General features: G+C 45.5%; 1 protein-coding gene across 1 annotated transcript; it reads right to left on the reverse strand.

Annotated features, from left to right (window-relative positions):
- Positions 1-1899: 1899 nt before the first annotated feature.
- Positions 1900-14294, reverse strand: LOC136536514 (cyclin-D3-2-like). Its single transcript, XM_066528782.1, has 5 exons — positions 13585-14294; positions 2952-3128; positions 2558-2586; positions 2239-2325; positions 1900-2091 (listed from the first exon to the last, which is right to left on the reverse strand). Exons 1-5 carry the CDS (start codon positions 14087-14089, stop codon positions 1900-1902), a joined length of 990 nt encoding a protein of 329 aa, XP_066384879.1. The 5' UTR covers positions 14090-14294.
- Between the last annotated feature and the right edge of the window lie 1342 nt (positions 14295-15636).

Consider the following 15636-nt stretch of genomic DNA (forward strand, 5'->3'; position numbering starts at 1 on the left):
AAGTAGATAGCTTTTAATGAACTGAGAACAGACCAAAAAGAACTTACTGGTTCTAAAATGTCCAAGATACGCACATTATATGATCACGACACATCTGTTACATGATATGCACATTTGAGATAAGTCAGTTCAAGAAAAGGGGAAAATAACGGAATAAGGAGCTATCATAAACAACAGCCAAATACTATCATTGACTAATATTCTCATCACTGCAATTTCTAAGATGATTCAAACATTTCACATAGATGTACATGATTGATATAACACAAGGGAGGACTTGCTGGTTCCCAGTTCAAGACACAGGAGTGAACATCTAAGAAGACGAAGGACCTCTCGCACTAGCAGAAGACCATAATTTATTACCACTTGCACTCGCAGATGATGAACACCTAAGAAGACGGAGTCGCAGAGAAGTACCTGCAACTCTCGACGAGCAGCACTGAGATCTGGTGAGGGGAACGCCGCACGGCCTAGGGTGGGGCAGCGAGCGTGGCTCCATGTGGCCTCACGAGGGCCGCCGCCGCGTGGCCGGGGCTGGGACGGCGAGCTTGACTCCAAGTTGCCATGCGAGGCCTCCATGGCGTGGACAGCGAGATTCGCAGCGGCAAAAACCCTAGTCGGCCGGATCAAAGCAGGATACGACGCCATGGATCCCGCTGCCCTCAACCAAGTTGTCATAGATCCCGCCCCCCTCAACCGAGCTGCAATAGATCTGACCCCCCTCGACCAAGCCCATCCTGGCGACGCAAATGGAGGTGTCCATGCCGAGATCCAGAAGCAGCCACCACTGGGATCCGACCGCCACCGCTGGGATCCGCCCGCCACCACCGCCGTCACCCACGTCGGGATCCCACCGCCCTATGCCCTTCGCCGCCGCTTGTGGCTGTGGATTTGAGAAGAGGAAGGAAATGAGAGGAGAGAGGAAGACAGAGAGCGAGGAGAAAGGGAGAGGAGACAGGAGGGAGCGGCATCGGCGGGCTAGCAGGTTGGCAGGCCACCGACGGTGGCGAGAGAGATGGGGAAGACGAGAGATACCCGAGAGACGATAGAGTGATTGGCATCGTGGGGATCCGGCCATGCTGGGGCCCCTGGGCGCACTGGCAGGATGGATGCCGGTGTTGGTGAGGAAGACAAAGACAAAGTTGGGCCTCCCGAGCGTGGGGGGCCGTCCGCAGGCGTAGCAAGGGCGGAGCATCGGAGCTGGAGCGAGCGCAGCATGAGCACAGGCAATGGAGAAGGGGGCGCTGTGGGAGGAGGAGCGGCGAAGCGACGACGCGGCGGAAGGAGCGAGACAGAAGAGGATTTAGAAGACTGTGTGAGGAAGGCGTGGGTCGATAGGGATGGGGATTTTTTTATCCCTATGTATGTATACGATGGGAGAGGGATAAGGCTGATGTGGGTTGGCTAGGCTGGTGTGCCTTGGTGGTTCCAGAAGCCGTGATACATGGACGGTGACTGTACATAGAGGACGAAGATACAGAGGGGTGAACGATTCACGCATGTGTCCTATAGATCTACATGGATCTGTGAGAGGGAAGCAAGGAAGCACTGCCAACCCCAACCACCGACCATGTATGCATACATGCAAAGCAAGCAAGGTCCCAACAGCATGCACGCACGCGTACTCGCATGCGTGCCGACCACCATACTAGTTAGGCACCGACCATACATGTCGAGAATCCACCGTTCCCTGCTACGCACCACCGTCTATTTGTGTGTCGTGTAAAATCACCAGAAAGCTCTACTTCATTGAATACGTTCAGTTGCTTGATCTATCTATTTCATTGAATACGTTCAGTTGCTTGATCTATCTACCACCGAATACACATAGAAAGACCTGTTATGACGCGCTTCATCTCAGCCCTGAAATTTCTATCCAACGCTCCAGCTAAACAGAACTTACGTGAACGTCCAGCTCTCGCAGCTGAAGCAGGACAGCGCGCCGATCACGCCGCGCGGGCTCAGCGGCGACGAGTACATCCGTGCCGCCGCGTGCTTGTGCTTATTCCCAGCGCTCACGCCGACATCGCAGGCCAGGAAGCTCATACCCGTCACCTCGGAGATGATCTTGGCGCACTCCGCGGTCTCGTCCTGCGACGCGTCCAGGGGCTGGTAAGCATAAGGGTCCATTCATGTGTCTTTAAATCTAGTTTGATTTGCTTCTTTTTTTTTATTCAAAACAGTATTTCACTCCCACGAATTTCTTACGCTGATGTAATGGCATTGTGCTGCGCTGACCTCGGGGGCATTGATGAGCGCCAGGACATCCGCGTCGCCGCCGGCTGTGCTCTGCAGCGCGGCAGCGGCCCACGCCGAAGGCCGGGCCTCGTTTATTGCAAATTTTTGCAATCTAGACACTGTAGTACGTTTTGTTTGTATTTGACAAACTTTGTCCGATCATGGACTAACTAGGCTCAAAAGATTCGTCTCGTGATTTACAATCAAACTGTGCAATTAGTTATTTTTTTTACCTACATTTAATGCTCCATGCATACGTCCAAAAATTGATATGATGGAGAGAGAGTAAAAAAACTTGGAATTTTGATGAGATCTAAACAAGGCCCTGGTGCCGAGGCCACCTCCAATCTGCCATATTTTTTTTTTAATATAGGTACCGTTTAGTTCCTTTCCATTTTGCAAAATTTTTCAAGATTCTCCATCACATCGAATCTTTGGACGTATGCATAAAACATTAAAAATAAATAAAAAATAAAACTAATTACACAGTTTAGACGAAATTTACCAGACGAATCTTTTAAGCCTAATTAGACTATGATTGGACACTCATTACCAAATAACAACGATAGTGCTACAGTATCGTTTCGTTAAAAATTTCACCAACTAAACGAGGTCATACATAAAAATCAAGTCTTTGGCCCAGAAATGCAACTACTACACTACACTGGCTGTGGAAGCCTGGAACTCGCAGAGAAAGATGAAGAAGCACGCACCGGCCATGACCGCGAGTAGGACGCCCTCGCAGTTGCGCAGGCGCATCGCAGCGTCGGCGAGGACGGGCTGGAGGTAGGAGAAGGGCGTGACAGGGTGCATCCACCACCCAAGCGCGGAGAGCACGAGCAGCTCCATCCGGCGCACCGTCTTGGCCTCGAACACGTACGGGTCCGCGGCTGAAAGGTCCTAATATGGCTAGAGGGGGGGTGAATAGCCTATTTAAAAATCTACAAATCAACTAGAGCAATTTGATTAGTATGACAAATAGCGTAATGCAAACTTGCTCTAGCTCTACAAGGGTTGCAAGCCACCTATCCAACAATTCTAGTTGCAATGATTACTTAGGCACACAAACTTGCTATGTAATTACTCACTAAGAGCTCTCAACCTTGCTACTCTAAAGAGCTCAACTAGATGAATATAAATAATAAAGCAAACTCTCAAATCTAATTACACTAAAGAGCTTGTGTCAACTAGTTTGCAAGAATATAAATAAGTGAGTAAGGTGATTATACCAACGTGTAGGGGATGAACCAATCACAAGATGAATATATATAGCCAATCACCGAGAGAATGCCAAAGACAAGAGACAATCGATTTTCTCCCGAGGTTCACGTGTTTGCCAACACGCTACGTCCCCGTTGTGTCGACCAACACTTGGTGGTTCGGCGGCTAAGAGGTGTTTCACAAACCTCGTCCACACGATTGGACACCGCAAGAACCGACCCACAAGTGAGGTAACTCAATGACACGAGCAATTTACTAGAGTTACCTTTTGGCACTCCATCGGGGAAGGTACAACTCCCCTCACAATCACCGAAGGCGGCCACGAACAATCACCAACTCGTGCCGATCCTTCACCGCTGCTCCAACCGTCTAGGTGGTGGCAACCACCAAGAGAAACAAGCGAAATCCGCAGCGCAACACGAATACCAAGTGCCTCTAGATGCAATCACTCAAGCAATGCACTTGGATTCTCTCCCAATCTCACAATGATGATGGATCAATGATGGAGATGAGTGGGAGGGCTTTGGCTAAGCTCACAAGGTTGCTATGTCAATGAAAATGTGCAAGAGTTGTCCCTTGAGCCGGCCATGGGGCTATAAATAGAGCCCCCATCAAATAGAGCCGTTGTACCCCTTCACTGGGCAAAACACGCTCTGACCGGACGCTCCGGTCATACCGACCGGACGCTGGCCCTCAGCGTCCGGTCGCCCGATGGACGCCACGCGTCACCAGCTTCAAACGCTGTTCGTCATATTTCAACGGCTACGAAGTTGACCGGACGCTCTGGTCAAAACTGACTGGACGCTGAAGCCTCAGCGTCCGGTCGTTTCCAGTAAGCTCCCCGAGGGATGTTTTTTCGACCGGATGCGTCCGGTCCACCTTGACCGGACGCAGCCAGCGTCCGGTGCTCAACCCTTAGCCACTGTGCAGACCTGTCAGTTTGACCGGACGCAGAAACCAGCGTCCGGTGCATCTCAGGTCCAGCGTCCGGTGCAACACCGAAACTGGCGACCTCTCTGCCAGCTCGACCGGACGTAGCCTTTCAGCGTCCGATCGCTGAGTGACCCAGCGTCCGGTCAGTAGACCGACGCCAGCATCATTTCGACCAACTCCATTTCAACTCTAACTTCTTCACCCTTGCTCAAATGTGCCAACCACCAAGAATTTTGCATCCGGCGCAATAGAAAATAGACATTTCATTTTTCCAAAAGCGCCGAATCCTGCAAACACCTTGCGCACATGTGTTAGCATATTTTCACAAATATTTTCAAGGGTGTTAGCACTCCACTAGATCCTAAATGCATATGCAATGAGTTAGAGCATCTAGTGGCACTTTGATAACCGCATTCCGATACGAGTTTCACTCCTCTTAATAGTACGGCTATTTATCCTAAATGTGATCACACTCACTAAGTGTCTTGATCACTAAAACAAAATGGCTCCTATATTTTATACCTTTGCCTTGAGCCTTTTGTTTTTCTCTTTCTTCTTTTCCAAGTTCAAGCATTTGATCATCACCATACTATCACCATTGTCATGATCTTTGTCATTGCTTCATCACTTGGAGTAGTGCTACCTATCTCATAATCATCTTGATAAACTAGGTTAGCACTTAGGGTTTCATCAATTAACCAAAACCAAACTAGAGCTTTCAATCTCCCCCTTTTTGGTAATTGATGACAACCCTTATATAAAGATATGAATTAAAGTTCATTTGAATCCATGTTGCTTGCCCAAGCTTATTTACCATGTGTAAAGGGTATAGGCAAGTTTCATGAACTCCATATGGTAGTAATTGCTCCCCCTACATATGTGCTAAGAGTTTGGATTATAGCTTGCACATATGCTTAGATAGGAAATATAGGAGTCAATTTCTACCAAATGATGCTAAGGTATAAGAGATGGACCTTTGAAGCGTGATACCAATCGGAGTGCACCAATATACCATCCTTAGCACCATTAGTAACTAGACATACACAAAAACTAGAATACCCCATGAGATCAGTATTAAAAACAAGGGTCTAGTTTCTATAGAAAGAACATAAGTCTAGTTACTTAGCCTATGCATGCTAGTTTTTCCTTTCAACATTCAAACCTACAACTAGCATACACCACACAAGCATGGATATTTGAAATTTAAAACTTATGCCATGCAAACAAACATATGTAATGCTCATTCAAATGCACCATACAAGTTTATGAGCTTGCTCCCCCTACTTGTGTGCTCAAAATTTTAATTGATCCCTTTCCTTTAGCATATCTCTCCCCTTATGTTCAATACTCCCCTATCACTCATATTTTTGTTTCTCTCCCCCTTTGTCAACAATTAGCACAAAAGGTGAGCTTAAATTATGGATAGGTTGGGGTGAAACCATGTGAACTAAGGATCATTTTCCCAATTTGGTTCAATCTAGACTACTTGCAAAAGATATTTAACTCGGTTTGATCCAAGGACAAGCTTCTTCACACCTCCAAATAAGGGTTATCTTGTATCATGTTGAGTTAAACACTTATAGCTCATTTTCTAAATCAAACACTAGGTTTACAAGCCCACAAACATGTCATATGCTACCACTAGATCATTTCAAACATACAAGCAATAGTGGTACCATATAAGCATCAAATTCATTTGATTTTCATGAATGAGCCTAGGACATGATAGGAATGACTACATGCACTAAACAAGTCCTTAGTAATGAATGGATGACATGTCAATCAACTTTACCTTGCTTTGCTCGAAGGAGAGGCATGTCATATAATGGGGGTGCATCAACACATATTGGAGAAGTCAAGTATGTTCAATTCATTCCTTAGCTTGCAAAACCTCTTTTCATCAAGTGGCTTGGTGAATATGTCGGCAAGTTGATCTTCAGTGCCCACACTCTCTATGCAAATGTCCCCCTTTTGTTGGTGATCTCTTATGAAGTGATGACGGACATCTATATGCTTTGTTCTTGAGTGTTGAACCGGGTTGTTGGTGAGCTTTACGGCACTTTCATTGTCACATAGCAATGGCACTTGCTTGAACTTGATTCCAAAGTCACTCAAAGTAGCCTTCATCCAAAGTAATTGAGCACAACAACTACCGGCCGAAATGTACTCCGCTTCGGCGGTTGAAAGTGCTACACTATTTTGCTTCTTTGATGACCAAGATACAAGTGATCTTCCCAATAGTTGACATGTGCCCGATGTGCTCTTTCTCTCAACTTTGCATCCCGCATAATCGGAATCCGAATATCCAATCAACTCAAATCTTGCTCCTTTGGGATACCATAATCCAACATGTTGTGTATGCTTCAAGTACCTCAATATTCTCTTTGTTGCCTTCAAATGACTTTCTCTTGGTGAGGCTTGAAATCTAGCACACATGCATACACTAAACATCACATCCGGCCTTGATGCGGTCACATAGAGTAGACTTCCAATCATAGACCGATACATCTTTTGATCCACCATGTTGCCACTAGCATCACTATCCAAGCTTCCACTTGTCCCCATTGGTGTACTAATAGCTTTACTCTCATCCATTTCAAACTTCTTGAGCATGTCCTTGATATACTTGCCTTGACTCACAAATGTGCCATTCTTCATTTGCTTGATTTGAAGACCAAGGAAGTAACTAAGTTCTCCAATCATAGACATCTCAAACTCACTTGCCATCATCTTGCCAAACTCCTCACAAAATTCTTGATTTGTTGATCCAAAAATGATGTCATCAACATAGATTTGCATTACAAACAAGTCATTTCCAAGCCTTTTGGTGAAGAGAGTGGTGTCAACCTTTCCCATCTTGAATCCCTTAGAGAGTAGGAAATCCATCAATCTCTCATACCATGCTCTAGGTGCTTGTTTCAATCCATACAAAGCCTTTCTCAACTTGAACACATGGTTGGGTTTCTTTTCATCTTCAAAACTGGGAGGTTGCTCAACATACACAAGCTCATTGATGTACCCATTGAGAAATGCACTTTTCACATCCATTTGGTACAACTTGATGTTGTGGGCACATGCATAAGCTAGCAAGATCCTAATTGCTTCCAATCTTGCAACCGGGGCATATGTTTCTCCAAAGTCAAGACCTTCAACTTGAGTGTAACCTTGAGCCACTAATCTTGCTTTGTTCCTTATCACTATCCCATCTTGATCTTGCTTGTTCCGAAAGACCCACTTGGTTCCAATCACATTATGACCCTTAGGCCTCTCAACTAACTCCCATACTTGGTTTCTTGTGAAGTTGTTTAGCTCTTCATGCATAGCATTGACCCAATCAACATCATTCAAAGCTTCATCTATCTTCTTAGGCTCAATGGATGACACAAATGAGAAGTGCTCACAAAATGATGCCAATCTTGATCTTGTTTGCACACCTCTTGAAATATCACCAATGATGGTGTCCAATGGATGATCTCTTGCAACATTGGTTGGTTGAAGCACTTTCACTTGATTGTTTACATTTGATTGATCACTTGGTTGAGATGATGAACTAGCCATTTGTTGATCTTGCACATTGCCATTACTAGTGCTTGCTTGGATTTGATCATGAGAACCACTAGCTTGCACATTTGAGTTAGAGAGCACAAAATTCTTGTCATCTTCAATATCAATCACCTCTCTAGGCCTTATATCACCAATGTCCATGTTCTTCATTGCATTGACCAATTGAGTGCCTCTTACATCATCTAGATTCTCATCTTCCTCTTGGGAACCATTTGTTTCATCAAATTCCACATCATGAACCTCCTCAAGAGTACCACTAGCCAAATTCCAAACTCTATAAGCCTTGCTAGTAGTGGAGTAACCAAGCAAGAAACCTTCATCACATTTCTTTTCAAACTTGCTCAATCTAGTGCCTTTCTTCAATATATAGCATTTGCATCCAAAAACCCGAAAGTATGCTATGTTGGGCTTTCTTCCATTTAATAGCTCATAGGGTGTCTTCTCCATCATGGGGTGACAATAGAGTCGGTTGCTATAATAGCAAGCCGTGTTGATTGCTTCGGCCCAAAATGAATGACTCACATTGTACTCACTCAACATTGATCTTGCCATATCAATCAAGGTTCTATTCTTTCTTTCAACTAGCCCATTTGATTGAGTATACTTGGCCGAGAATTGATGTCTAATTCCAAATTCATCACACAACTCATCAATTCTAGTGTTCTTGAATTCACTACCATTGTCACTTCTAACTTTCTTGATGGTTGTTTCAAACTCATTGTGAATGCCCTTGACAAATGATTTGAATATTGCAAACACATCACTCTTGTCACTAAGAAAGAACACCCATGTGTATCTAGTGAAATCATCCACAATCACAAATCCATACTTGTTTCCACCAATGCTAGTGTATGTGGTTGGTCCAAACAAGTCCATGTGCATCAACTCAAATGCCTTAGATGTGCTCATTATGCTCTTCTTAGGATGTGTATTACCAACTTGCTTTCCGGCTTGACATGCACTACATAGCTTATCCTTCTCAAATGTGACATCTTTCAAGCCTCTAACTAAGTCATGCTTAATCAATTTGTTCAATTGTTTCATTCCAACATGACCAAGCCTTCTATGCCATAACCAACCCATGCTAGACTTAGTGATCAAACATGTTGACAATTGAGCTTCTCTAGCATTGAAATCAACTAAGTATAGATTCTCATATCTAAATCCTTTGAATATCAAGTTAGAGCCATCTACACTTATGATCTCTACATCATCCACACCAAATATGCACTTAAAACCAAGATCACACAATTGGGCTACCGATAATAAGTTGAAGTTCAAGCTCTCTACTAGTAGCATATTGGAAATGCTCAAGTCATTGGATATTGCAATCTTACCAAGCCCCTTGACTTTGCCTTTGCCATTGTCACCAAATGTGATACTATCAATCCCATTGCTCTTGCTTTCATTGATTGAATTGAACATTCTTGAATCACCGGTCATGTGTTGTGTGCACCCACTATCAAGCACCCAATGCCTTCCTCCGGCTTTATAATTTACCTACAAAAGAAGATCAATTCTTTTTAGGTACCCAAACTTGCTTGGGTCCTTGTAGGTTAGTCACCAAGGTCTTTGGTACCCAAATGGCCTTCTTCTTTGGGCCCACAATCGGTGTACCGATGAACTTAGCCTTCACACCATTGGCACCCTTATAAAGCATGTAACAAGAATCAAATTTGATTGAGGATACATTAGGTAGCTTGTTCTTGTTAGTCTTGCAATTTTGCTCTATATGCCCAACTTGCTTGCATCTATTGCAAAACCGACCATTGCCCTTCACAAAGCTAGCTTTGGGAGTGACAAAGGCCGTCTTGCCTTTCTTGGGGGTATAGCCTAATCCCTCTTTGTTGAGAGAAAACCTTTGGCTACCCAAGCACTTTAGCAAGCGGGCATCTCCACCATAGGCATTGCCTAATGCACGAGTGAGCTCATTCACCTCCTTCTTGAGGGTTTCATTTTCCACCATTAGTGATGTATCATTCATAGGTGGAGTGGTAATGGTTGTGCTACAAGAAGTGTTAGTGGGAGCAATAGCAATAGGCTTATAAGTAGATTCATTAATAAGATCACATGTTAGTCCCACATCACATGTAACTATCACTTGCTCCTCCTTGGCTTCCTCCTTCTTGACTTGCTCAATGAGAGAGGAGTGAGCCTTTTCAAGCTTAGAGTGAGCTTTGCCAAGCTTCTCATGGGCATCCACTAGCCCCTCATGAGTGGCATTGAGCTCATCAAAGGATTGCTCAAGAAATTTTACTCTCTTGTGCAATTCTTTGCACTCCTTTCTCTTCATCTCATTGCAAGCATGCACTTGCTCACACATGTCCATGAGCTCCTCCTTGGAGTACTCCTCATCTTCATCATCACTCCTACAAGAATCACTTTCATCATCATCACTCTCATCATATTTTACCTTGGTAGGCTTAGCCATGAGGCATGTTGATGGAGTGTCGAAGATGGAGGGCTTGTTGTTGATGGCGATGCTTGCTAGTGCTTTCTTGATTGATTTCTTGCCATCATCACTAGAGTCATCACTATCCGATGAGCCATCACTATCCCAAGTGACCACATAGCCTCCACCCTTCTTCTTCTTTTGAAAGGTCATCCTCTTCTCCCTCTTCTCCTTCTTTTCTTTCTTGTCCTTCTTGTGTTTGTTCTTCTCATCTTCATCATTGTCACTATTGTAAGGACAATTGGCTACCACATGATCGGGACTCTTGCAATTATAGCATCTTCTCACATATTCTTTGCTCTTGGTATGATCTCTTCTTTTTCTTGCACCATAGCCTTTCTTCTTCATGAACTTGCCCATCTTGCGCACAAAGAGAGCCATAGCTTCATCATCAATATCACTAAGATCCTCATCATCACTTGACTCTTTCTTTGACTTGCCCTTGTTCTTGTATGATGATGAGCTAGCCTTGAATGCTACACTCTTCTTCTTCTTGTCCTCATCTTCCTTCTTGTCCTCCTTGTCATCCCCCTCCCTTTCCACACGGTATGTCTCTTGTGTCATGACTTCACCTAGTACTTGGTTGGGGGTGATCTCCTTTAATCCTCCTCTTATGATTAGCATTCTCAACATTTCAAACCTTGGAGGTAGACTCATCAAGAACCGATGAGAGACATCATCATTCTTGATCTTTTCTCCCAAAGCCTTCAAATCATTGACAATGACTTGCAAGCGATGGAACATCTCCAGTATGCTCTCATCATCTTTCATCTTGAAACCTATCAACTTGTCCTTGAGAATATATAACTTGGCACTCTTCACCTCCGGTGTGCCCTCATAGGTTTCCTCCAATCTCCTCCACACTTCATTTGCTCTTTCACAATCCTTGATTTGCTCAAACACCTTTGGATCAAGAGCATTGTATAGGGTGTTGAGAGCCATTGTATTGCATTGCTTGTTAGACTTATCTTGGTTGGTGGGATTGTCGGGATTAATGATAGCATAATCATTCTCGGTTACATCCCACACTTGATCATTGATTGAACCAAGATACACACTTATCTTTCTCTTCCAATAATCATAGCTTGTGCCATCAAAGAATGGTGGTTTGCCCCCCACATGGTTGAACACAACTTGAGCCATAATTTGACACCGAGGTTGTTAAGCCTTCAATCAAACGGTGACCACGGCTCCGATACCACTTGAAAGGTCCTAATATGGCTAGAGGGGGGGTGAATAGCCTATTTAAAAATCTACAAATCAACTAGAGCAATTCGATTAGTATGACAAATAGCGTAATGCAAACTTGCTCTAGCTCTACAAGGGTTGCAAGCCACCTATCCAACAATTCTAGTTGCAATGATTACTTAGGCACACAAACTTGCTATGTAATTACTCACTAAGAGCTCTCAACCTTGCTACTCTAAAGAGCTCAACTAGATGAATATAAATAATAAAGCAAGCTCTCAAATCTAATTACACTAAAGAGCTTGTGTCAACTAGTTTGCAAGAATGTAAATAAGTGAGTAAGGTGAGTATACCAACGTGTAGGGGATGAACCAATCACAAGATGAATATATATAGCCAATCACCGAGAGAATGCCAAAGACAAGAGACAATCGATTTTCTCCCGAGGTTCACGTGTTTGCCAACACGCTACGTCCCCGTTGTGTCGACCAACACTTGGTGGTTCGGCGGCTAAGAGGTGTTTCACAAACCTCGTCCACACGATTGGACACCGCAAGAACCGACCCACAAGTGAGGTAACTCAATGACACGAGCAATTTACTAGAGTTACCTTTCGGCACTCCGCCGGGGAAGGTACAACTCCCCTCACAATCACCGAAGGCAGCCACGAACAATCACCAACTCGTGCCGATCCTTCACTGCTGCTCCAACCGTCTAGGTGGTGGCAACCACCAAGAGAAACAAGCGAAATCCGCAGCGCAACACGAATACCAAGTGCCTCTAGATGCAATCACTCAAGCAATGCACTTGGATTCTCTCCCAATCTCACAATGATGATGGATCAATGATGGAGATGAGTGGGAGGGCTTTGGCTAAGCTCACAAGGTTGCTATGTCAATGAAAATATGCAAGAGTTGTCCCTTGAGCCGGCCATGGGGCTATAAATAGAGCCCCCATCAAATAGAGCCGTTGTACCCCTTCACTGGGCAAAACACGCTCTGACCGGACGCTCCGGTCATACCGACCGGACGCTGGCCCTCAGCGTCTGGTCGCCCGATGGACGTCATGCGTCACCAGCTTCAAACGCTATTCGTCAGATTTCAACGGCTACGAAGTTGACCGGACGCTCTGGTCAAAACTGACCAGACGCTGAAGCCTCAGCGTCCGGTCATTTCCAGTAAGCTCCCCGAGGGATGTTTTTTCGACCGGACGCGTCCGGTCCACCTTGACTGGACGCAGCCAGCGTTCGGTGCTCAACCCTTAGCCACTGTGCAGACCTGTCAGTTTGACCGGACGCAGAAACCAGCGTCCGGTGCATCTCAGGTCCAGCGTCCGGTGCAACACCGAAACTGGCGACCTCTCTGCCAGCTCGACCGGACGCAGCCTTTCAGCGTCCGGTCGCTGAGTGACCCAGCGTCCGGTCAGTAGACCGACGCCAGCATCATTTCGACCAACTCCATTTCAACTCTAACTTCTTCACCCTTGCTCAAATGTGCCAACCACCAAGAATTTTGCATCCGGCGCAATAGAAAATAGACATTTCATTTTTCCAAAAGCGCCGAATCCTGCAAACACCTTGCGCACATGTGTTAGCATATTTTCACAAATATTTTCAAGGGTGTTAGCACTCCACTAGATCCTAAATGCATATGCAATGAGTTAGAGCATCTAGTGGCACTTTGATAACCGCATTCCGATACGAGTTTCACTCCTCTTAATAGTACGGCTATTTATCCTAAATGTGATCACACTCACTAAGTGTCTTGATCACTAAAACAAAATGGCTCCTATATTTTATACCTTTGCCTTGAGCCTTTTGTTTTTCTCTTTCTTCTTTTCCAAGTTCAAGCATTTGATCATCACCATACTATCACCATTGTCATGATCTTTGTCATTGCTTCATCACTTGGAGTAGTGCTACCTATCTCATAATCATCTTGATAAACTAGGTTAGCACTTAGGGTTTCATCAATTAACCAAAACCAAACTAGAGCTTTCAGCGGCGTCGGCGTCGGAGATGGCGGCGGCGCAGAGCTGGAGGTCCGGGAGCAGCGGCACGTGCGTCTCCTCGACCTTGGCGGCGAGCGCGACGCAGGAGACGGCGGTGAGGCCCGCAATCCAGGGCTGGTCGCCGAGCCAGAGCGCGCCCCCGGGGAGGAAGCAGCGGTCGAGGTAGGCGGCGGCGAGCGCGGCAGTGAGCGCGGAGAAGCCCAGCCGCGCCGCGGCGCGTGACGCCCAGCCGATCGTGGCCTCCCGGCCCGCCGCGCCGCCGTACCCGTCCTCCTCCCCCTCGCCCGCCAGCACCACGCCCTCCTTGGCCCGGAGCGCCTCGAACAGCGCCGGCAGTTCGTCGTCAAGAGCCGCCGGCTGCTGCTGCTGTCCGTGCTGGCCCGGCCACTGCTCGTCCGCACCGTCGCCGGGTTCTTCGTGGTACAGATCGAGGTGCTCCTCCGGGCAGTAGAGGGGGTCGAACAGCGCGGCGAAAGCTGCCATGCCTTGCTGCACTGGGACTGGGAGAGGTACCGTAGGCCCGATGGAGACAGCGAGCGAAGGGAGAGCTCAGGCGGCGACGGCGGCGGAGGAAGAGGAGAGCAGCGGCAGCGGCATCTCCTCCTCCATGGCGTGAGGTTGCTTGCAGCTAGGAAAAATTCGTCCTTTTTTCTTGGTCTTTGGCGTGGCGTGGGGAGTGACACGGCGAAGACAGAGGAGAATCCGAAGTGGAGGGAGGGAAAGCTGGTTTTATTGGGGTTCGAGAGGTGAGGAAGACGAAGGCACATCGAATATTTAGATATTAATAAAGAGTATTAAATATAGATTAATTATAAAATCAATTACATAGATAGAAGCTAATTTACGAAATGATTTTTTTAAGCTTAATTAATTTGTCATTAGCACATGTTTATTGTAGCATCGTGTTGTCAAATTATGGACTGATTAGGTTTAAAAGATTCGTATCGTAAATTAGTCGTAAGTTGTGTAATTAGTTTATATTTAATACTTCATTCATGTATCTAAATATTCGATGTGACAGAAATATTTTAAGAGGTTATGGAGAAACCAAACACCCCCGAAGAGATAGGCATGTTCGCTTGTGACATAAGTTAACAGTTTCTCTCACAATAAATTAATAAACAGTACTTTTAGCTACTATTTAAGCGAAGCCAGAGAAAGAACGGGGGAGGGAGGAGCGAGGGAGTGACACGCATGCAGCACAGCGGCTTCTTTATTGCCGCGGCGTGGTGAGGGGGAGGGGCCGAGGAGCGCTTGTGTCAAGTTCAGGCCTTTGATTTTTTGGGCTTCCCTCCAACATATTTTTGGGTTCCCCAGGGAGGAGCAGCGACTCGCAGCAGCTGCACTGCACTCTGCACGCAGTACGCTAGGCTAGTGCCTCTCCATCCGTCTCCGAAGTCCGAATGACCAGTGAGTAGGGTCTTTTCGTGTCTTGCCTGCTTGGTCTACGACTCCAAACATTTGGACCACCAGTACCTCCCTTTTTCTCTCATCTCGTCCCAACTGTCCTCCGTTCCGCGTCCTGTTTGGTTGACTGGTTCGTATCTTTGCTGGTTCATTTACGTAAAAGAAAAGTACTGCTAACTGATTTGCGTGAACAATATTTATGTGAGAGGGCTGGCCAGCCAGCCCAGCCACCCGCTCTCAGCCGATCAGGCCATCCACCAGCACACCAGCAGGTAGCTTTCCTTTGGTTATTTTTAGCCATAAACATTAATTAAAATATAAAAATAAGTATTTTAATAAAATGACACTAATACTCCCTCAGAAAAAAAAGAATGTAATCTTGGACTTCAAATCTTGTCTAAAAAAAGGTAAATATAGACTTAAAATCAACTTTTCCAATATAACCCCCATTAAAAATACCACTGTATGTCTAAAAACTATCATATTCTATTCGTCCACGAGAAGAACGTTCCGAAATGTAACCATTATTTTTTTTAATTTCTAGAATGATAGAGTAGAGGTAAATGTGTAATTTAGCACCTACACTAATCTTACCTCAGTGTGATTTACATTCTTTGTGGAAC

This window comes from Miscanthus floridulus, chromosome 2 (genome assembly GCF_019320115.1).
Source record: "Miscanthus floridulus cultivar M001 chromosome 2, ASM1932011v1, whole genome shotgun sequence".
Taxonomy (NCBI): Eukaryota; Viridiplantae; Streptophyta; class Magnoliopsida; order Poales; family Poaceae; genus Miscanthus; species Miscanthus floridulus.

Coding starts and splice junctions, on each gene's coding strand:
- LOC136536514 (XM_066528782.1), bottom strand. CDS start 14,089: ATGGCAGCTTTCGCCGCGCTGTTCGACCCCCTCTACTGCCCGGAGGAG. Junction 3,129..13,584: donor CGACGCCGCTGAAAGCTCTA/GTTTGGTTTTGG, acceptor AGGACCTTTCAG/CCGCGGACCCGTACGTGTTC. Junction 2,587..2,951: donor CCTACTCGCGGTCATGGCCG/GTGCGTGCTTCT, acceptor AAAATATGGCAG/ATTGGAGGTGGCCTCGGCAC.